General features: G+C 43.3%; 3 protein-coding genes across 6 annotated transcripts in view; 2 read left to right on the top strand and 1 right to left on the bottom strand.

The window, feature by feature from the left end:
- The window catches only part of stau1 (staufen double-stranded RNA binding protein 1), a 12,402-nt gene extending 4,896 nt beyond the window's left edge, over window positions 1-7,506 (top strand). For all 4 annotated transcript variants that reach the window (XM_048254919.1, XM_048254918.1, XM_048254917.1 and 1 more), the window contains exons 7-15: window positions 635-730; window positions 909-1,121; window positions 2,178-2,321; window positions 2,846-2,992; window positions 3,814-3,889; window positions 4,164-4,486; window positions 4,982-5,104; window positions 5,403-5,476; window positions 5,717-7,506. In XM_048254919.1, coding sequence (XP_048110876.1) covers window positions 635-730; window positions 909-1,121; window positions 2,178-2,321; window positions 2,846-2,992; window positions 3,814-3,889; window positions 4,164-4,486; window positions 4,982-5,104; window positions 5,403-5,476; window positions 5,717-5,804 — 1,284 coding nt within the window. In that variant the 3' untranslated portion in view covers window positions 5,805-7,506. The remainder of the gene's footprint in view (window positions 1-634; window positions 731-908; window positions 1,122-2,177; window positions 2,322-2,845; window positions 2,993-3,813; window positions 3,890-4,163; window positions 4,487-4,981; window positions 5,105-5,402; window positions 5,477-5,716) is intronic.
- A 311-nt stretch (window positions 7,507-7,817) lies between these two features.
- On the bottom strand, window positions 7,818-12,664 carry rdh20 (retinol dehydrogenase 20). Its single transcript, XM_048254920.1, has 5 exons — window positions 12,094-12,664; window positions 9,683-9,781; window positions 8,932-9,080; window positions 8,674-8,805; window positions 7,818-8,514 (listed from the first exon to the last, which is right to left on the bottom strand). Exons 1-5 carry the CDS (start codon window positions 12,544-12,546, stop codon window positions 8,409-8,411), a joined length of 939 nt encoding a protein of 312 aa, XP_048110877.1. The 5' UTR covers window positions 12,547-12,664; the 3' UTR covers window positions 7,818-8,408.
- A 4,135-nt stretch (window positions 12,665-16,799) lies between these two features.
- On the top strand, window positions 16,800-22,710 carry si:dkey-7k24.5 (somatomedin-B and thrombospondin type-1 domain-containing protein). The gene is made up of 5 exons (XM_048256050.1): window positions 16,800-17,263; window positions 17,571-17,762; window positions 18,135-18,213; window positions 18,339-18,521; window positions 22,206-22,710. The coding sequence occupies exons 1-5, from the start codon at window positions 17,044-17,046 to the stop codon at window positions 22,321-22,323; spliced, it is 792 nt and encodes a 263-aa protein (XP_048112007.1). The 5' UTR covers window positions 16,800-17,043; the 3' UTR covers window positions 22,324-22,710.
- Window positions 22,711-22,962: the final 252 nt, after the last annotated feature.

Genomic DNA, 22,962 nt, shown 5'->3' with positions numbered 1-22,962 from the left:
TGCGTGTTTTTGTGTAGATATGGCCACAAATGTTTGCGTCTGCTTGATGAATTTAAACACACTTCTGGCTTTAGGCTCAACACTTCTCACATTCCATAGCATACTGCTTACCACTGTTGAGTCCGCAGCATTATGTTAATCTACACGTAATGTGTGGATTTAAATGGATGTAAATCCATTCCTGTGTTTCTGCACTGATATAAAAGCTGGTCATGTGCAGTCATTCAGATATCCTCTTAGCAGAAGCACATACAGTCACTGATGTTGCTTTTTGGAGAGTAAACAAGCTTGTCCTGTTGTCCTGTCTCAGATCTACACTAATCTCACTACACCTATCAATAGAAGCATTTTGTAGATTTTAGAGTCCTCAAGTTCTCAAAGGTGGTGGCTCGCTATGGATGTGTTATGGCACCTCCCTACTTATAACAGAAAACAAAGAAATAGTTATTATATGCAATGTTTTGTTTTTTTGTTTTTCTGTTACTGAGTCATCCAGCACTCTCAAAATTGCAAAACGATTGAGAGAAACCGGCTCCATTTCTTGTTTTATCTCCCAATGTATGCCCATGTTGGAGTCAAATGCTTTGTGTATTTCTATACATCCATCAAGTGATCATGTTCTCTCTGTCCCCAGAATGATGAGGAATCTTTGGAAGAAAACCTCAATAAATCGGAGATAAGCCAGGTGTTTGAAATCGCCCTCAAGCGGAGTATGCAAGTGAGCTTTGAGGTATGCCCTCCAGAGGTGTAGGTGAAATGGATCAGTGAGTGGGCTTCTGATTAAATGAATGAATGAATGAATGAATGACCAACTAACTCTTGGTGGAAGAGAGCAAGTGCTTTGCTTCTAGACAGTCGAGTCCCTGATGTCTATTGGCCGTTCTTCACCTTGTTTGTGATTGGCTCAGGTACTGAAGGAAGTGGGCCCTCCGCACATGAAGAGCTTCGTGGTGCGTGTGTCGGTAGGCGAGTTCTTCGGGGAGGGTGAGGGCAAGAGCAAGAAGATCGCCAAGAAGCTGGCCGCCACGGCTGTGTTGGAGGAGCTCCGGCGCCTGCCCCAGCTGCCCAGCACCGAGAAGACGCCGCCCCGCATCAAGAAGAAAGCCAAGTCCATCGTCAAGGTCAGAAGGGAATGATTGGTCTTTTCATTTCTTTTCATTTTTATTGGTGTACCATGTATATGCTCAGGGACCTGGGTTCGATGCCGACCTTAGGTCATTTCCAAAACCCACTGCCCATTTCTTTCTCCCACTCATTTCCTGTCCACTGTCCTTTCAAAGACTGTGTGTGTGTGTGTGTGTGTGTTTGTCAGGGTTTATGTTGTCCGGTAATTACCGGACATTGGCCGGAAAAAAAATGAAATGTCCGACAAAATGAAATCTCTCCGGTCAAATTGTCCGATTGAAATTGGCTAATAATCCCGTCCCCTAATGCAATCTGAATTTGAGAATAAGCCTTAATATGTAAGCCTATATTATACGTCCTCTGGCTATGTTTTTAAATGAACAGGCTCTACCGTTTTAAATTAAACAACACGAACAGGCTTTCAAATAGGAAGCCGCTTTCCATGTTAAACAATGAACCAAACATGGCCAGGCCAAGGCAGACTAGCCTTAAAAGTTTTTTCAGAGGCCAGACGCGATGGATGATGATAAATTGGTAACGTCTGAAGCCTCAGGTGTCCGGTCAACTCCACCACCATCAGATAAAAAGCAGAAGTGTCGGGCATATCTTTCGGAATCAGTGACATTGGAAGTGGAGTTGCGGGGGGTGCGGCCGCTACAAGACACTCATTCTCCGTGTACACTGGACATGCAAAGTGTTCTTTACCCAAAGCATACAGTAGGCCTATGCGTTCTCTGTCTATGATCTGCAGGGTTAGGGCCTCCTCGACTAGGAGATTGCTGGTCCGCGGATAATTTCTGGCACAATTAAACGGTATCATTGAACCGCGGCCAAAATAAAAAGAAACTAAACATTTCCCAGAATTGAAAACATTTCTTAATTTATTGTTATCAAATAAAGAGGCATAGCATTAGGGGGTAGTGGTGTGAGCGTTCATTCTTGTGTGTGCGGCTGTGCGCATCTGTGAGATTGTATTTACTAGGGCTTATGTAGCACATGTAGTGAGTAAAAGGTTTGTGTGTGTGTGTCTTGTGTTACGTTGTGTTCTCCAGCTGCAGACCAGCCCTGAGTACGGGCAGGGCATGAACCCCATCAGCCGCCTGGCTCAGATCCAGCAGGCCAAGAAGGAGAAGGAGCCCGAGTACCTGCTGGTCACTGAGAGGGGCTTACCCCGACGCCGAGAGTTCATCATGAAGGTGGGAGCCACTGGGGACGCACTCGCACATTCATTTAAACTTACGCCTTCTCTTTACATCCTCATTGTGACTTACTAATCTCTCTATTCTGTTTATTTTATCTTAAACAATCCTAAGCATTTGCTGTACTATTGTTAAACACTAAGCTCTTTGTATGAAGGTTTAAGAATAAATATACAATAGCTTAATTATAAAGCTTTAGAAATGTTCTTTGAAGAGCTGAGAACATCTCCTCTCATAGCACGACTTAAAACTAGTCTTGCTGATCCTAGGCTTACCACCTGACACCACTGACACTTGGCTGTTTAAAAACAGCACTCACTGATGCACTTATTCTTATTGTACTCTACCTTTTTAAATTGTCCTAGAGTTGTTGAGAGAATTGCTTTAAAAAGCAAACTGTTTACCATGTTGTCAGTCACTTTGGCTAAAAATGCGTCAGCCAAATGTAATGTAATGTAATATGTAATCAGTCGTGTATCAAGGGTGATTTTATTGACTCTCTCCCTCTCTTGCTCGATCAGGTGACTGTCGGTGGGCAGTGTGCGGAGGGGATGGGGCCCAGTAAGAAAGTGGCCAAGCGCAACGCTGCTGAGAAGATGCTGGAGCTCCTGGGGTTCAAAGTGCCTCAACCACAGCCTCCAAAACCTGCCCTAAAAACCGAAGAAAAGGTAGCACACCTCAGGTCCATGCAAGCACATACCCACTGGATGGAATTTTGGGTTACACTTTACTTGACAGAATGGACATAAGAGTGACATGACACTGTCATGAACGTGTCATAAACAAGTCATAAACATTTATGACATAACGCTTCTGTCATTAAGTGTCATTCGGTTTTTGTCATAACAAGTTAGGATTAGGATTAGGGTTAGAGGTTAGGGTTAGAATTCATGTGTCATAACAGTGTCATGTCACTCTTATGTCGATACTGTCAAGTAAAGTGTTAACGAATTTTGAATAAGCCTTTGGAAATACATGTTGTACTTGTGAATATTTAAAGTGTAACTCCTGAGTAAAAACAATCTAGAGTCTATTTAAGGTAGTTAACAAGTTTAAACTTTTGATTAAGAGCACAATTACGTTAATTGGCGGAGCAAGACTGTTTTCTTGCATTAACACTGAAAGGGCTTACTGTAAAGTGAAGGCTAAAGGGGCAGCTAGCACGTCAAAAAACAAACGCTATTTTATACCATTGATGATGCTCAAAATATAATTACACTTCTTTGGTATTGTGGTGGGAGTCCATACAGAAAAACTGAAATATTGTAAGCTTTGAAAGTGTACAGAGAGGTTATAACAAGTCTACAACACTTGAATCTGAAGGAAGACAAATAATTCCCTGGCTTCGTGGTGTACAAATGGAAATGTTACTGGATACGGCTGTGTGTGTGTGTGTGTGTGTGTGTGTGTGTGTGTGTGTGTGTGTGTGTGTGTGTGTGTGTGTGTGCGGAAGTATGTCTGATTTGACTATGAGTGTGTCTTGTTCAAGCCTCCCCTGAAGAAGCCGGGAGATGGCCGCAAAGTGACCTTCTTTGAGCCCGGCTCAGCGGATGAGGCAGGCTTAGGTGAGTGTGGTCCAGTTAGCCCCATGGACTTGCTGAAAGAGAAAATGAAAGTCAAACACATGTAGCTCAGATTCTTCACATGGCATGAGCAAGCCAAATTTATTAGGACACTTGCAGTGTTTTTTGCTCCATTGTGTTATTTTTGAGAGGTGACAGGATGCAAAATAATTGAATAGTTTGCTGCTTGTGAAATTACATTTCACTGCTAGTAATGTACTGTCATGACCGTGATATGACAAATAAATCTCTCTAAATATCTTGGTGTTGCTCACAGTTCCAAAGGAGGAAGACTACCGGCTGCCCTTCCTCAACCACCCTCAGCTGCCAGCGGGCATCCTACCCATGGTGCCCGAGTTGGCCCAGGCGGTGGGTGCCAGCCAGGGGCCTCACATGCAGGAGTACGGGCGCCAGGTGGTGGCCAACCCCGCCAAGGCCTCGCTGACGGCCCTGATCGCCAAGGAGCTGCTGTACGCGGGCACCTCCCTCACCGCGGAGAGCGTGCTGAAGGGCAGCAACAGCCTGGCGCTGATCCCCCACGGTCCACTCACACGGCCTTCTGAACAGCTGGCCTACCTGTCCTCTGTACAGGGCCTGCAGGTAGGTCCTCACACAACCCACACACACACACACACACACACACACACACACACACACACACACTTTAAAGGAGCTATGTGGAGTTTTTTAAAGTTGAAGACATTCAAAAAGGGGGAACCAACCAGGGTTCAAATCCAACCCTGCGGTCACTTCCCAATCCCACCCCATCTCTCTCTCCCTTTGCTTCCTGTCACTCGTCACTGTATGAAGGAAGGCCCGGGTTAGCTGGCATGCATGCTAAGTTCTTCATATTCTGTTGCTATTTCTAGTTCATTTGAATGTTTTAAGCTAAAATTCATCTATAGGCTTTTACTCAGTACAAAGCTCTCTGAGGAGCTGTCATACCTGGCTTCTATATCAGGCTTCTTAGGGCCACATGCATCCAAACGCACACACATGCACATTAACCTTTTAAGTTAACCTCTTCACAGATGTCATAGACACTCACACATTTGAATGCAGTCTGACAGTGATGCCGCGTGTCTGCCTTTACAGGTAGAATACAAGGACTTCCCTAAGAACAACAAGAATGAGTATGTGTCCCTCATCAACTGCTCCTCCCACACCCCTCTCATCAGCCACGGCATCGGCAAAGACGTGGAGTCCTGTCACGATATGGTCAGTACTAGCAGACACAGTTCACTCACGAGAAGTTTTATAATTGGTGTCCCTGATGTCTATTAACACGGGCAGTTAGTCCTCATATCAAATAGTCTTGACATCAGCGGAAGTGGTGTTTTTTGCGCTGCTTTTTTGAAGAACTGCAGTTCTCTGGCATCATGCCTGAATTCAGGTGTGGGCCAGGCCGTTTAGGATTTAAGAATAGATAAGTAAATATAGATGTAACACTTTCAAACATCTCTGATAACTTCCCTGCTTGAAGCCCTGGTGACTGTGTCTCTCTCCACCCTCCTAGGCTGCCCTGAACATCCTCAAGCTGCTCTCAGACCAGCAGCCAGCTGAGCGAACAGGAAATGGACCAATCACGGGGTCAGTCTCTCCGCTCGTGTAGCGCTTCTGTGCTGAAAATGTATCTGTCTTGTGGGGGAGCTGTGGCCTAAATGGCAGCATCCATACCACATTTCCTGTCGACCAAACTCCCTGTGTGAATCAAAGGCTAAAACCCCCAAAATGAACTACTAATAAAAAAAAATGTCCCCATCTAAGGTACATTGCTGTGTGGGGATGTGTACTAACAGACGGCTGTCGTTCCGCCATCATCTCCCACAGGTGTGCCAAACAGGACCAGGAGACAGCCCCGCTGATCAAGGCGACCAACTCCAGCCCCATGGTCCAGACTCTGGACGGCACGGTGTAGACATGTCCACCCCCACACACCTCAAGCACTGGAGCAAACCCACGTACTGGCCACGTGCCAATCAGCACGAGAGCTAGAGAGGCTCTTATAAGGAGTCTCCCTAGCATCTTGAGCTCGAGGCACTCCAGAGGTGTCTACATGGAGACTGTGTCCCTGTCATGACGAAGTGTAATGGTTCTATTTATTTGGAAAAAAAAGGACAGGGAAAAGAAATACCAAGCGAGAAAAGCCCAGCTTGGCCAAGCTTCATTATGTCAAGAATGGTGAACCGTTTTTGTTCAAATGGAATCAAAATGCTAGAATGTGGTTTCTTGAGTATAGAGATTATTTAGTTGTGCATTCATTTTGTGTTTATTACTTTATTCTTTCACTACAGGAGATTCAGAGATTATGTATCAGTTTTGTGAAGACTGAAATTTCAGAGGTCTACAGAGTTAAGGTGTTGATGCATTGGTCAACGCTTCGATGTGAGCGATGTTGCTGGGCAGTCATATGACCGTTTCATAGTGTTTGGGACAAATGATCACGGATCACTGAAGATTACAGTTTTCCAGAGAATCAATTGGAAAGTTCTCAAACATCACTTACCAACACTGCCTGGTAATATTGCTTTAGCATTGCTCTGTGCATCATCCCTTTGATGTATAATTCTATGGAGGCACCATAGTAGGACATGGTGAAGCTTGCCTACACTGTGGGTTTTCTCCAGTGCTTGAGAATAAAACAATGTTAATAATACTCATTGCCATGTACTGTAGGTCGAAAGGGTCTTCATTTTTCTTTAGCTGTTACTCTATCACAATCTGTCTTTCTTTCTCTCTCTTACTCTGTCCATTCTTTCTCTCCTTCTCTGTTCTATTTTCTTTCTCCATCTCTCAACACTTGTTTCTGTCCATCTTTCTAAACTTATTTTTTTTTAAATCCATCTTGAAGTCCCTCTCTTTCACATGTCTACCCCACACATTGATGTGGGGGTAGGATGGGATATTGTGAATTTCAGTGTGGGGTTGCAGCAGTATACTGACATTGTGGTATACCGTGATCTGAAAATCAACAGTTACCATACCATGTGTATTTGTCTGTTAATGGTATTGTAAAAAACGGAATGAATGCAGTGGCTGGCAAGGGAGAAAACAAGCAAATTTGCCGGTTTTTGAGAATACCATCCTGCTGTGCAGATCAAAGCATTTATCCCGTTAATGATTTTAATCCCTAACAAAATAAAGGTGTGAACGTTTCAATGTTCATCATAAAATACACTATTCAAATAATTTTCCACACACCAGCCTTCCTGTCTAAATCTGTATGTCCGTTTGGTAATCTCTGACATACAGACACACTATAGACAAATACTGTGAAACCGTGACATTTTCCGAGACGGTGATACCGCAAAAATCTTATACTGTTGCAATCCTATTTCAGTGTAGCGTGTGTGTGTGTGTGTGTGTGTGTGTGGTGACGTCCTGTGATGTCCCCCTTTTTGTTTTTTTGTGCGTGCGTGTGTGTGTCTGTGTTTGGGGATATGTTTGTTAGTAAGTATGGTTGGTTGTTTGTGGGTGTGTGTCTCGTGTGGGTGTGTGTATGTGTGTGTGTGCGTGCAGTGGTCATCAGTCAAGTGGCCCACCTCCCATTACCCTCAATGTAAGAGTGCCCTCCTGGATGCCTCACTCATTAAAAAGGTGTCACTGTGGCACAAAGTCAACGTCTGTGCCTCTGAGTTTCGTGATGATGGTTTGTACGATATGTAGTAAAAAATGATATTCACATGAAAGTATTTGGTGCGTACCATGTTTATTTCCGCCCATGTCTTCTTAGAGGCCTTGAGTTTTTGGTGTGCATGCAAAGGTTTCTGGTGCGCACCATATTATTTATATATTTATTTATTTTTTATTTAGTCCGTATGTCCATAGCTATCGCTGGGTATATAAAGACACATACTTATGCAGATGAGCTGTGTGTGTGTGCAGGGCAGTGCACTGTTTGACACTTTAATATAGACTCAGAGCAAATATATTAACATCTGTGTTGTGTTTATTTTATAGAAATATGGTTTTGTTTTTAATACCAAGGGAGAGGATTAGCCAATTACAAAATATTGAAAAACCTTTTGTGTCAATGGCAAGTCATGGGGAGTTAGATACCCTCTTTCACCTCAGCCTCCTGTGTGTAGCTATACTACTCAGGTTCGTAGCTAAACACTTCAATGAGACAAGTCAGTGGTTGGTGATTGTCTCAACTTAAAGTTCCTACCTAAACCTGAATACATAGCAGGACTCGGAGATGGATTGTATCCAACAATTTAACATTCATAGCTCATTATCGATTTGGCACATTCAAGTTCAGTGGTTCAATGGCCATTAATGGTCAAACTTAACTGGTTTCAGGGCTTTTTACGTACAAAATTCAGAGTTCCAATTAGGAAGGTGTGCTTGACTGCATCCCATTTGTCTAAACAGACATAACTCAATAATAAATACATCATAACCAAATCAGGCACTCTCATATTGCTCTTCCCATCTGCTCTGTGATTAGACCAACAGGACTTCCAAAAAGACTTCCAGAATTGTGTGTAGAGATGACAAGTTTGCAGCTTCTGTGTGGTGTCTATGCAGCCTTGATGGCTGTCTTCTTTTTCTCAATAAAGGGATACATGCTCTTGTCAGACCCTACAAAGCGATAGGTTGCCACGTTTGCATCCCAGGGAAGCAGCCTGCAGGGAAGAGAGGGAAGGAAACTTAGCTGGAGAAGGAGGACATATTGGAGGGACTGGAGAGCATACTTAATCACTCTGTCACTGTGTAGGCTTACACGGTCAGCCTGAATCTAAAGGTGTGTGTGTGTGTGTGTGTGTGTGTCTGGTAGTACTTACGCCTTAGCTATGTAGGGGATGTAAGTCAATCTTGGAATGCAAACAAGTGGTTGGTCAATAAGAATCGCATTCATCGCCTGCTGGACTACGTAAACAGGATCCTGAGCCGACAGAAACAATTCTGCTTCCTCCCTGCAGGGGGCAGAAGAGAGTTTAGTACCCTGTAGCATTACCAGATTTGCTATGAAGATGTGGATGTTGTGGCAAGCTCTGATCCCCCACTACTCCCTCAGGACCATAGAAGAGAGCATGGCCTACCTTATCTTGCAGCCTTCAAACATGTCATTGTCTATCAGGTAGGGACAGACCAGTGTGGTCTTTATGCCGTCACACTCTTCCTCTGTCAGGAGCTCGTGGGTCAAAGACTCATGGAACCCGACAGCTGCAAACTTACTGGCACAGTAATCCTGCACATTCACACGACATCATCAATCACAAGTAACGACAGGGATTAGAAAGAAAGGTAAGACCCTCTGTAGATCCGCTATCAGACAGCAATTTGATAACACCCATTCTTGAATTTAAATATGATCCCCTGCCTCTACCATTATAGCATCTATGTCACAAGTTTGTACTTTACTCCTGTCTGGTGTTATCACAGATTACAGTGAGATGGACTGTACTGGACTTAATTTGACAAACAGATTACAGTGAGGTTGTTTGTACTGTACTGAATTCAATATGGATGGCAGTTAGTTTCTCTGTACTGACCCTAACTTGACACATATGGCAGTGAGCTTGTCTGTACTGACCCTAACCTGACACAGATGGCAGTGAGCTTGTCTGTACTGAACTTAAGTTGACACAGATGGCAGTGAGCTTGTCTATGCTGAATTTAACTTGACACAGATGGCAATGAGCTTGTCTGTACTGAACTTAAATTGACACAGAGGGCAGTGAGCTTATCTTTTCAGACCTTGACACAGACGGCAGTGAGCTTTTCTATACTGAATTTAACTTGACACAGATGGCAGTGAGCTTTTCTATACTGAACTTAACATGGTCTTACCTCCACACAGGCAGTAGCAAACAGACCCAGGACACTGGCCACAGTGACGATGTGGCCATGGTTATTAGCCTTCATCTGTGGCAGGAATGCCTTCACCGTCTGCCATGGACAAACCAGACAGGGGACACATTAGGAAAAGCAGCTCTGAGAGTGAGTAGTATCACAGAATTAGAGGTCATATCCCTTTAGAAAAAGACAAAGAAAGATTTGGTAACGCTTTACTTGACATAAGAGTGACATGACTCTGTCATAAACATATGAAACTGTCATGGCTCTAATTTTAACACCTAACCCTAACACTAATCCTCCTAACCCTAACTTGTTATGACAAAAAACGAATGTCACTTAATAACACAAGTGTTATGTCATAAAAGTTTATGACTTGTTTATGACACATTCATGACAGTGTCATGTTACTCACTCTCATGTCAATACTGTCAAGTAAAGTGTAACCAATGATTTTTACATAAATAAGGAAGTGGTACCTGTTAAAGTTAAACAGTGCATTAGTTTGCACATTCAACTCAGAAAAGGGGTATTATATGCAGAGGCAGACATCCCGGTTCCAGAAAGTAAAAGTCCTGCCATATATTATTTCTACCTGTGCACTTAACACAGGTGATATCACTAATTATCTGATCTACCTGGCTGCTAATTAGGATGAGCTGGTTTACTAAATGGTTGGATCAAATATTTGGCAGGACTTTTACCTTTGAAGCCGGGATGTCCGCGTCTGATTATATGGATCATTAACGTGATTACAACAAAGTAAAAGTGTAGAACTATGTAAAGCCCTTATGTTCTGTAGGCCTCTTAATGGGTCTAACCAGTGAGAGGATCACCTGTGTGAATTGTACGGTTTCTACATAGGTGAATGTAAACGTGCTTAAAGAGATCAGGCCATGTGAAGCTATGTGTTTTTAGCCACAGTGTGTCATGTGTTGCAATGTGGTTCAGTGCTAATAATAAGCTACACCCTTTCCTTCATAGTCTTGCACTCATGCTTAGAGGACATAATCTCATGAGCTAGTGGTTGCACAACTGCCAACTCTCACACATTCGATTGGTGTGTGAGCGCGTCGAGCCAATCAAATGATTGAATCTCACTCTCAATGTGTGAGAGTTGGCAGCTGTAATTGATGACGTGACATGATGATCCTCCTACATTGCAGCACTGACTGGAATTTTTGGAGAGCCAAAAAGGCATCAAGTGGATGAAGTGGCTAATGCTATAGCCAGGTCAAGCTACTCATAGATTATTTAAGCATATGTTAATGCTGTACATGTAGAGGAACACATGGGAGTTGCTGTTAAAATGTTTATGATCCCACAGAAAGTCATCGAGAGATCACCAAAAGACAGCATGCTGCTGCTTTTGTGACATAAATGACACAAGCCAATCTACATGAGCCTCTGGAACATTGATAAGAGGGGTGAAATTTGATTGGCTGTTTCAGCACAGATAAACAGCATCATAACAAAATAACATTTTCACCATCACCATGACACTTACTCTCACAGAGCACCTTACCTTACTATGCACAGAGAATCATAGGCTCAGTCCCTGCCTCAGTCATTGCAAGTGCCTCATGCTTAATCATCCACTATGTGGATACTGTTTTAGACTTGATTTAGATTTAGTGTTATTTAGTATAATTTGTATTTTAGTATATTCTTTATCTTCTACCGTCCTTATTGCTTAGTTGTGTTTTTATATTATATACTTTTAATTACTTTTTCTGATGTTAGTGAATGTTGTGTGTGATGTCTGAATGCTACTGAGACCTTGAATTTCCCCTTGGGGATCAATAAAGTATCTATCTATCTATCTAACAACTTTTATTGTTTCATAGACTGCCTACCGCTGGACATAAAATTGGAGCTGCTCTGCCCTGTCCTGTCCTGCATGTGTGTGACTCAGAAGCATCATTAAACTCCTTTAATGTTACCGTGACCCATGACTGGGGATGTGTGAGGGTGAGTCTTCAGTTTTACATCCATTGCCCCTCCATGTGCACCCCTGTTCTGCTTATCTAATCAACCAATCAATGAGGGCTGATCATCAGCATAGCAGTAGGGGCTCAGAGGCTCAGGAGGTAGAGGAGCAGCTTGGCGGTTCGATCCCCGCTCCTGACCTGGCTGAAATGTCCTTGAGCTAGACACTTGACCCCAAACTGCCCCTAATGAGCAGGTCGGCACCCTCTGGCGGCCTCTGCCATCGGTTTATCACTGTGTGTTTGAATGGGTAAATGTGAGGCATTCAATTGTACTGTAAAGCACTTTGAGTGATTGGAGGAGTAGCGCTATATCAATGCAGGTAGTCAGAGAATATTAAATGAGTGATCAGTTCTGACAGTTGGAGCTACAAACCATCTTAAAAATCCACTACCCACAAGACCAGGAACACTCACCCAGAAGTGGGCATGGCAGTTGACCTTCAGTGTCCTCTCCACCATGTCATCTGGGCAGTCCAAAAGACGGTGCCCTGCCACCACGCCAGCATTGTTAATCAGAAATGTGACATCCCTGCCCAGGTCCTTCCTGACAAGATCGGCCACCTTGTACACTGTATCTCGGTCGGTCACGTCCACCGTGTATGTGTGGGCCTTGCCACCGGCCTCACGCACCAGCTTGGCCGTCGCCTCGTTGGTCTCGGCGTTCATGTCCCACAGCACGACCTCGGCCCCTTCACGGACAAACTGCAGGGCGAAGAGGCGCCCCAGGCCACCCCCGGCTCCGGTGATGAGCACCAGCTCCCCACTGATGTCCTTGGTGCGCGGCCTCATGACGATCCGTAAGCACCCGCGCAAGATGAAGTAAATCACATCCAGCATCATCATCTGCATGTCCATTAGAACAATCATGGTGGCTGGCTGTTAGGTTGACTGATGGTGGGTTCTGGGGCTGGCTGTGTGTTTGTGGGCCAAGCTGCAGACGGCCAAGCTGGGTCTCCCTGTGTGGATCTCGCTCAGTCGGGCGCTCGGTCTCTCTCCAGGGTGCGCGGGGCCTCGGCACAGGATTTATGCAAGGATTTCTGACATCACTAACTCCGTCGACGGATTAGGGTGGAAATATGTTGAGCTACCAATAAAAACACCTTTGTTGCGAAATCAACAATCATATTTACCCGTAAAAGTGTCACCCGTAAAAGGTACCCTTTACTCTTTATATTTAGACTGAAGACTGTATCACATAGCCAAATATTTAATGTAACTGGTTGTATTTACCCGTAAAAGTGTCACCCGTAAAAGGTACCCTTTACTCTTTATATTTAGACTGAAGACTGTATCACATAGCCAAATATTTAATGTAACTGGTTGTAGGTCTTATTAATTTACACACATGACTGTGATCCAAACAACTCAAGTTCTGTAAGCCCCATGCAGTATTTATTTGATAACATGTAGTTTCAACAATGACAGTGGCATCATTTGTCTGTTGTGCTCACAAAAACGGTTGGTATAGTATTTGTTAGATTATGGTAGTAACTGTTAGTTGGTAGTACCTAGCAGCTGTTGGTACTAGAACTTATGACCTCAGTGACCTGTGAGATCACTACAACTGAAAACATTTATCATCACTTTATAATGGAGGTGTGTCACTTCCTTTGACATCCAGCATTCACACCCTATAGATCAACAACCAACCACACAAACCACTCTGGAGAATCAAAGCCTCCTCTACTCAGCTCAGTCCTCATCTCAAGTCCAATGTGAGCTTTTACTGTAAAGCCTGGACTCTTCCTGATCTAAAACAAGCGTGGAGCTCTCTGGAGTTTATATAGGCCTACCATATTTAGTGCTATACATTTGACATGTTCAAAGTCAGTCAAAGAGGAGTGCAATGTAACCGTGGAAAATATTTCATATAGGTGGTATTTCTATCAGTCTGGGGAAAGGCTTTTAAGGTGTTCTAAACTTTGTTATGTTTTGGTCCCAATATTATTAAAAGCAAAATTTCAGTGAGTTAGTAATTATCTCTAACCCCACATAGTGGCTGGAGAAGAATCACTCTGTGATGTTCTGCATCACATCATGTTTTTGTCTTTTCTGTGTCTGTCTGTATCTGAACCATTTACATCACAAGACATCACAATGTCTTTGTAGATTATATATAGATGTACATTTTTGGATGTATGAATTATAAACATATCTTAGAAATGATGGATGTTAGATAGATATTGGTCAGTACTTGATGCATGAGGGATCAATCAGGAACCCTGTTTAATTAATGTCTGGTAATGAATGTCTATCAGTAGTTTAGTGCGGTTATTGGTGGTCGTGGTGACCTCGATTCATGTACTCAATGGGCTAGATTTCTTTCTGTGTGCCTGGTGTGAGAGGGCCCCACGTGTTAGTAGAAGTAGTAAGAAGATCTGGAAATGTATATGCATGTGCAGTTAATCCTTTTGAAAGGGGGCAGGATGCTAGATTCTTTGGTGGGGTGACATGTAGAGCGGTTTGCCTTTAGAACAGTGTTTCCTTGTTTGGGATGTTAACCTCATATACAAGGTTACCATTTACAGAGCAGGCAAATCTGGAACTTAAACACTGAGATTTTACCAGTGAGAAAGAACTTAGAGCACAAACTAAAGCTAAAACTAAATACAAGGATACAAGGATACAAGGAAGGATACAAGGATACAAGGAAGTTTATTGTCACATGCATATAGTTACTGGAAGTAAGAAATGCAGTGAAATTATGTCTGGTGTCAGCCTATTTGTGCATTAATGGGGGGGGGGGGTAAAAAGTGCAGTAGAAGAGGGGTTTAAATATAGCTAAATCTAAAATACTATCACAAGATGCCACTTTTTCAACTGTGGTAATCAGCTTTTGTTTTTCCCACAGACAAAATGGCTGAAATCTGAAATTGTGTCATATAGTGGACTTATGTATTCTCTCTCTACTAAAAGCTAAAAAAAACTAAAAGCAGCATTCATGTAAGTGGGTGGACAAACGACCAAAATCCACACCATTTCCCATTTGGGGCTGATAGCTGATTGTGTCTTTGCATCATCTCTTCAATTCACAGTGTAATTCACAGTGTTACACCTCCACCAGGTGTTATAATAGCAGCTCTGACATTACAGCCTCGATCTCTGGCACCAGGTGAGGTGTTTGAGACAGCTGGGTCCAGGGCTTGCGAGAGTCACCTCATAATACACACACCTTCTTTAGAGCTCAACACTGATTGCGATCAGATGGCGAGGCAGGCACTGGTCAACTAATACTGAGTGAGTGATTGAGTGTGCGGGAGAAAGACGGAAAATAGCCTGTTTGTGATATTCTAAGTCAATATTTTATAAGTATAAGTATATATACTCTTTTGATTCCATGAGGGAAATTTGGTCTCTGCATTTATCCCAATCCGTGAATTAGTGAAACATACAGTGAGGTGAAGCACACACTTGTCCCAACGCAGTGAGCTGCCTGCTACAGCGGCGCTCAGGGAGCAGTGAGGGGTTAGGTGCTTTGCTCAAGTAGCCTGACGAGCTAGACCCACATTTAAATGTAGGGTCTGGGCACTCACCGTTCGCAGTGCTCAGTCCAAGGGGCGGGATAATCGGTTATCTTTCAAATTCCCTCTGCACGCAAAGGACAGCGCTGAGTCCCATGCGTTTTCCCACCAGCAGAGCTAGTTGGCTAGTTCAAACTTTTGCCATCTTAAAACAAGCTTAACTCATGTCACACTGTTGGCCAACAGCAACATCCATCTCCTTTGTTTTCAAGTAGCAGGGAATTCAAGCCAAACCGTTGCAACTCTGCCATCAATCATTATGTTAAGCCCGCCTAACGACTCTATACACGATTTGATTGGCCTGATAGAAGTTTAATTTTTCGAGCTCACAAGCCAACGGAGAGCTAGAGTTGCTAGACTAGCCCTGGCAGCAAATTTAATTTGCTGCCGCTAGGGTGCATCTAGATTTCTTGGCTATTGCTCAAGGGCACTTCAGCCATTCCTATTGGTCGGGGTTCGAACTGGCAACCCTCCGATTACAGGTCCGAAGCCCTAACCAGTAGGCCACGCTACCACTATGGAGAGGGTCTCTTCAGACAAACCCTTTCATTTCACACTTACAAAGGTAGAAATATTTATTTTTTTCTGCAAGGACTCTCTCCACAGTATCATTATTAGGAAGTGTAATGATATTTTGAGCCTAGTCAGTGGCTTAAAGTATGCACACATACACACACATGTACATTCACATGCACATGTCTACACACACACACACACATACATTCATACACAGACACACACACACACACACACACACACACACACACACACACACACAGGGAATGCCTGGGAATGTGTACATGAATAGAGGCCCATATTTCAGCCTGCACTGCGGTATTGTTTTTTCTGCATGAATAGACCCCAGTAAGGGGAATTAAATTAATCCACCCCTTTCACATGTTTGAGCATGAATGGCCACTAGAGAAGAGTTAAACTAACTTGGATGGAAGGGAGGGTTTTGAGTGTGTGTGTGTGTGTGTGTGTGTGAGAGAGAGAGAGAGAGAGAGAGAGAGAGAGAGTGTGTGTGTGTGTGACAGAGAGAGAGAGAGAGAGAGAGGGAGGGACCATTCGGTCTTAGTAGACTTTTTTGCGCAGTTGCTGTGTTGGTAGACACTGCAAACATCCAGTGAGATACACTTGGTATTACATACAGTGATTTCAAGTCATAATGCGTACCTTATAATGTTTATGGAAATAGCTGACACCAAAACATATATATTAATTGAAATACTGTATGTTTGATACAAATATTTGTCAAACGTTTTCTGATAAATATTTATGAAATATATGAAAATATGTAATAAAAAACCCAGTCTAAATAAATTCACAGAAGTGCCAACAAAGATGTCCAATGATATGATGATATCAATGATGTCTTAAATTGGTTACCTATTTAAGGAATATTTGTGCTGTAAAATTACATATAAATTGCATTATCTTGTTCTGTTGGGTTACCTTATCTAAAAGGTGTTCAGTATGTTATTAATTCCAAGGATTATAGTGAGTTATTTGGGATGAGGAAAACTACTATTTACCGGCGGCTCTTTCCCTTTAAGGGAGATACTGTACAGTGAGGATTCACAAATCCACCAAGAGGCGAAGGTCAGCACCTTCTGATAACACGCCTAGTGTGAGTGTGTCCATCAAAAGCTCCACGAGCAGTGACCAATAAGGCATCTCTGATTATTTAGTTGCACAAGGCGTGTTTTTCACTTGAACTCCTGCTCGGGGCATTTTCAACTTTGTGAAAGTTGAACTGGAGTGAGACAAAACCAAACATTTTCAACAACGTTTCCGATGGGTGCGTAAATCGTTGTCCAGGAGAACGGGCTCGTTCGTTGACATGTCACCTGGCCGTGAAGGTTTGTGGGCACTTCTTGTCCTTCTGCTAGTTCGGCGCGGCGAAGGAGGCTGTAGAAGCGCAGGCCTGTGCTGCCCTGGCCGAGATCTGTCTTGTGTGACTCAGGACAGCAGGATAGACGGGGCCAACGGAGACTGCTTCTGCGACCAAGCCTGTCTGTCTACGCTGGACTGCTGTCATGATTACGAGTTCGCATGTCCAGGTATTTTTCTTTCCAGATATGCGATTTTATTGCATGATCAATTGTGGACAACTTCCACTTGCCGCACAATTGGTTTCATTAGGTAGCCTTATGTAATTGTAAGGTTTCATGTTTTAGGTTTTAAAGTATAGGCTAACAGCCTATAACCAGCCACCAAGTTATTTTGTTTAGGAAATCGGTGTGTTCGAGTAAGTAAAAAGGTTGTGTTACACTTTTATTTACCACTGTAGACGTTAGCCTGATGAAATTATAAAATCTGTCAGCTGACTAAGCAAAAGTTAAACTCTCTCCCCCTTCCGTCTCCCAGCCGTTCCGTGTGTCGTGAGTGAATGGACTCACTGGTCGGGTTGTGCGGAGCCATGTCGTGCCACAGTGCGCGTGCGACAGAGAACCGTACTGCAGGACGCTCAGAACGGAGCGCATCCATGCCCGACGCTACAAGAGAACGCAGGCTGCGCTGAGTACCACGACCGACAGCGCCAGTGTCGTCAGACTCTCGGTATGGTCAATTAGCAAACCAACACCAGAATTTTTCATTTGATGTAATCGATTGTTTTTTATAAGGTGGAAGTAAATTATGACCCTTTGTTTTTGGGTAGGCATTGCGAGTTCTGACTCCTCTATGACGGTAGCCTTAACAACATAGCAAACTGTTCCAGCCAATCACCGACGAGATGCGCGTTTAGGAGAGTTTCAATTGCATGGGAGGGAGTAGCGAGCTAGCTCGCTGTTTTGTTTGAACGTCAACAGAAGTGACGTTACCCAACATCGCTTAGAGTACCCTTAAGGATGTTTCAGGCATGTCTTAATTCAATCTGACTGCAGGCTTTTACTTCCTAACATGATGTGATATTGAGTAAAACTCTTGCAGTGCCAGCTCTCATTACCACTGGTGGCTATGGCAATGCCAGGAAAAAGAGGGATGTCCTGGACAATGGGGACATTGCTGGGTGAGCCTTGAGAGCAGCTCTTTCGTAATGTATCAGAGTGATAACATAATTTCAAGTGTCAGTCATACTTTGTGTGTGTGTGTGTGTGTGTGTGTGTGTGTGTGATGGTGGTGGGGTGGTGGCAGGTACTGTGTTGAATTTCAGCTCACTTCCCTGACTGAGGGCTGTGCGAGAAGCGTTGGTGCTCACACCCGCTGGATGCAGTACCTGCGCGAGGGTCACCACGTGTGTGTGGAGTGCCAACCGCCGGCCCTGGCCTCCGGACAGACACACTGCTCTGGAGATGGAGAGAATTCCACCGAGGACGGGTAAGTTCACCACAGGGGGAGAACTGAGCCATTCAGACTGGATGTTGTAAGAAAGGAGAGAGATCCAGAGAATTTACCTGTTGTGGTCTCAAATGGGCTCTAAGATTGAAATGGGAATCAGAAGAAGCAGATTTGTGGGACAGGTTTGGGAAACATAGAGGTTTGGAAAGTTTCCCTAAAGTTAGGTTTTATCAGGTCATACAACCCCTTTTACAAAAAAAAGTTGGGACACAGTGTAACATGTAGATAAAAACTAAATGTGGTAATCTGCAAATCACATAAATCCATATTTAATTGAAGAAAACATAAGATGATAGAAAACATGTCAAATGTTGAAACTCAGAAATTGTACCATTTTATGGAAAATATAAGCTCCTTTTGAATTGCACCTGTCCCAACAAGCCTTGAAAAGTTGGGACAGGTGCAACAAGGGGAAAATTGGCATAATGCTAAAAAAAACACAAAGAGGGACATTTTGCAACTAATTTTGTTAATAGGCCATTTGATTGGTATAAGAAGAGCATCCCAGAAATGCAGTCTCTTGAGAGTAGAGTTCTGTGAAAAACTGCATAGGCAAACATTTTTTAAGAATAATGTTCCTCTATGTAAAATTGCAAAAATGTGGGGATTTCATCATCTATAGGAGGCCCATATAATGTCATTAACATATCCAGAGAATCCAAAGAAATGTCTATACACAAGGGTCAGGCCTGAAAAACAGTATTGGATGGCCATGCCCTTTGGGGCCTCAGGTGGCACTGCATTAAAGGGAAACTATGTTGTTTTTTTAGCGTAATCTACCTTAACTTAACAGCTTCGGAATCATTGGAATGGTTATATGACTTTTTCTTGGTTGAATGGTGGCCGTCTCGCTTCCCTCTAGTGTCTGTGAGCGGAAAAAACTGCCTTGCAACATCGGTCAGACGAGCCGCCGGCCTCAGATTCAGAAAGTCTCGTGAAAATCATTGCATGGGCTCAGGAGAACTTCCAATTGCCACTGTACTGTATTTGAACAGTTTGATGCTCCATCCTAGCCTGGCTAATGTCAGACCTCATCTCATTGAGATGGGGTCTGGTAACTAAACATTAATTTTCTCATATTTGAAACGTGGTTTACGAATGCCCAGAGCCATTTATTGGGCACTACGAATGTCTATCAAATGCGTCTGTACGTAGCTCATAACGGCTTTGGTCTGTCGTCATCGTCTTGCTGCCCTCCCTCCGTTCTGTGATTGGTCCCCTAACTGAGGCGAAAATTTGCTCCATGGAATCCAGGCTGCCTAGCAGTGTGAATAAAATTGCGCACGTAAAGCAGCATGGGAAAACCCAGGCTAGCTCCATCCACAAATACTGGTTAAATATCTACCATGCAAAGAGGAAACATTCAAACATGATCCTGACACACCTCCATCTTCTCTGGGTCTGAACGACAGCTTTACTCCTAATCTCAGCTCGTTACCTGTATAAAAGACACCTGTCTCAGCTCGTTACCTGTATAAAAGACACTTGTCCACAGTCAATCAATCACTACAACCTCTCCATCATGGACAAGACCAAAGAGCTGTCTAAAGACATCAGGAACAAGATTGTAGACCTGTATGAGGCCAGAATGGGCTACAAGACTATTGGCAAGAAGCTGGGTGAGAAGGACAACTGTTGGTGCAATGATTCGAAAATGAAAGAAACACAAAATGACCGTCAATCTCCCTCGGCCTGGGGCTCCACGCAAGGAGCTTGTTAATGATCTCAAGGCAGCTGGGACCACAGTCACCAAGAAAACCATTTGTAACACACTACGCCGTAATGGATTAAAATCCTGCAGCGCCCGTAAGGTCCCCCTGCTCAAGAAGGCACTTGTACAGGCCTGTTAAAGGAACCGTATGTAAGATTGTGGCCAAAACTGGTACTACAATCGCTTTCAAATTACTGTAGAGCGGTGTATCCCCTTCCCCTCCCCTCTGACTGGCAGAGCTGGCAACCTGGATGCAGAAACACTACTGACTTTGTGATTAGTTGATAGGTGGAGGGTGGCGCATCAGGCCAAAACACAACATGACAACATCAACATCAGTTGAGGGCTGCAACTTCACATTTTAAATGACAATATCCTGGCCGGACTACTGTTGTCAGTGATATAAGTATTTGAAATTAACATGATTTCTTAATGCCTAGTGACATTTTATGATTAACTGAAATACATTTCTTACATATGGTTCCTTTAAGTTTGCCAATAAACACCTAAATGATTCAGAGAATGCTTGGGAAGGTGATCAATGCTTGGTCAGATGAGACCAAAATCGAGCTCTTTGGTATCAATGCGACTCGCCGTGTGTGGAGGAAGAGGAATTCTTACTATGACTCCAAGAACACCATCCCCACGTTAAGCATGGAGGTGAAAGCAATGCATTATGCTTTGGGGGTGTTTCTCTGCTAAGGGGACAGGTTGACTTCACCGCATCGAGGGAAAGATGGATTGGGCCATGTACCATGAAATCCTGGGTGACCACCACCTCCTCTCATCCAGGACACTAAAAATTGGTTGTGGATGGGTCTTCCACGGCACGACAATGACCCAAAACATACAGACAAGACAACAAAGGAGTGGCTCAAGAAGAAGCACATTGAGGTCATGGAGTGGCCTAGCCAGTCTCTGCACCTTAATCCTATAGAATATCTGTGGATGGAGCTGAAGCTTCGACTGGCCAAGCGACAGCCTCGAAACCTTAAAGATTTGGAGAGGATCTGCAAAGAGGGGTGGTCCAAATTCCTCCTGAGATGTGTGCAAACTACAGGAAATGCCTGACCTCTGCACTTGCCAACAAGGGTTTCTCCAATACTAATGTTTTGATAGAGGATCAAATACTTATTTCACTCAATGAAATGCAAAATAATTTATCTTTTTATGTGATTTTCTGGAATGTCTTTTTGATATTCTGTCTCTCTCTGTTAAAACAAATCTACCATTAAAATTATAGACCGTTCATTTCTTTGTCAGTGGGCAAACTTAAATTAGTGAGGGATTCAAATCATTATTTCCTCCACTGTAACTGATGCATGCATCACACTCACACGTCATTTCTCCTGGACTTTCACTGCAGTTATAATAAAATAAATGTTTGGTTAGCCTTAATCCTGCTGTCCGCTTCCCTTCCTTAGGGTTCTAAGAGCAACAACATGGCCGCCCAGTCCTCCCCCCCAAACCCACCACCTCCATGTTTTGCGCCTCTATATAGTCTTTTCTCTTTTTTTTTTAATCATTCTTTGTATGGTTTTGTTTTTTCCCTTCTGAGAGGGCTCCCAAACAGATTGCCACCTCCCTAATTTAAAGTCGAAGTAGTCTCTCATCCTCAGTTTTGGCCTCTTTCTGCTGCTAGATGTGTCCTCGTCAACAGCCAAATATGATTAAAATCTCTAGCTGACCGACACGCAATGTCTTCACTTTGCGCTTGGCCACAACATTGGAAAAATGGCCTTCACTCTATTTTAAACTCGACTAAACCAGTAGATGTCACTCCAGGACCACATATTGCAAAAGAAAAAACAACTAACATGGCAAACATAATGTGTCTTTTTGTACACTTTAAAAATGTTGAATTTGCTGGTTGGTATTTATGTTATTCTATATTTATAGATACATTGATCACTACATTGCAAAGTGAGATTTCTTTACTTCTTTGTCCTTAGGAACGTGTCTCTGCAGTGGCAAGCAGTGGGCAACCCGAGGTGTAGAGGATTATGGAAACGAGTCCGGAGACAGGAGTCCTGCACCTGCCCCTCTGTACACAGCTTCCTGTTCATTTAGATATTCTACTCTACCACACACACACACACACACACGCACACACACACACACACAATACAAATACACTTGAACAAATACATTAATGCTTTACTGAGAACAGGAGAAAACAGCAGTAGTTTCACTGTCAATATTACTGTAGTAATACTGAGATTGTTTTGGTTGCACTACATGTAACTTTGAACCACATATCCATTGATTTTCTTGAATTTCTGTTGAATGTAATGCCTTATCTTTTGGACATCCTTGAATGATATGTTAGTAGGCATAGCTTGTTTTGAGGCAAGCACTCTTGAGACATGCATATCCATTGTTAATAATATTTCTGTTAAAAACAAGCCACAGTTGTCTGTGCTTGCAAGCTGGAAAATAAATATCTTTAGACTGTTACTGTGGAATGTTAATGTCTGACTAAGATATAAAGAGTGAATTCCCAAAGCTGTGAGTACTGTGCACTCCTGCTGAGATTGTCTGTGTGCCCAAGGCTTAAGCCAGTCCAACGTGACCCAAACTCTTCCCAACAAAGCCCATCCTCCCCAATCAACCAGTCACCCAACTCACAAACAATTTCCTGAGAATCAAATCAGTAATTTGTATGGTTTATTGAAATTTTAGCCAGTTGAAAGGAGGGAATGTTCGTTA

Source organism: Alosa alosa, chromosome 10 (assembly GCF_017589495.1).
Source record: "Alosa alosa isolate M-15738 ecotype Scorff River chromosome 10, AALO_Geno_1.1, whole genome shotgun sequence".
NCBI classification, from domain to species: Eukaryota; Metazoa; Chordata; class Actinopteri; order Clupeiformes; family Clupeidae; genus Alosa; species Alosa alosa.
This window is presented reverse-complemented; position numbering and strand designations above follow the sequence as displayed.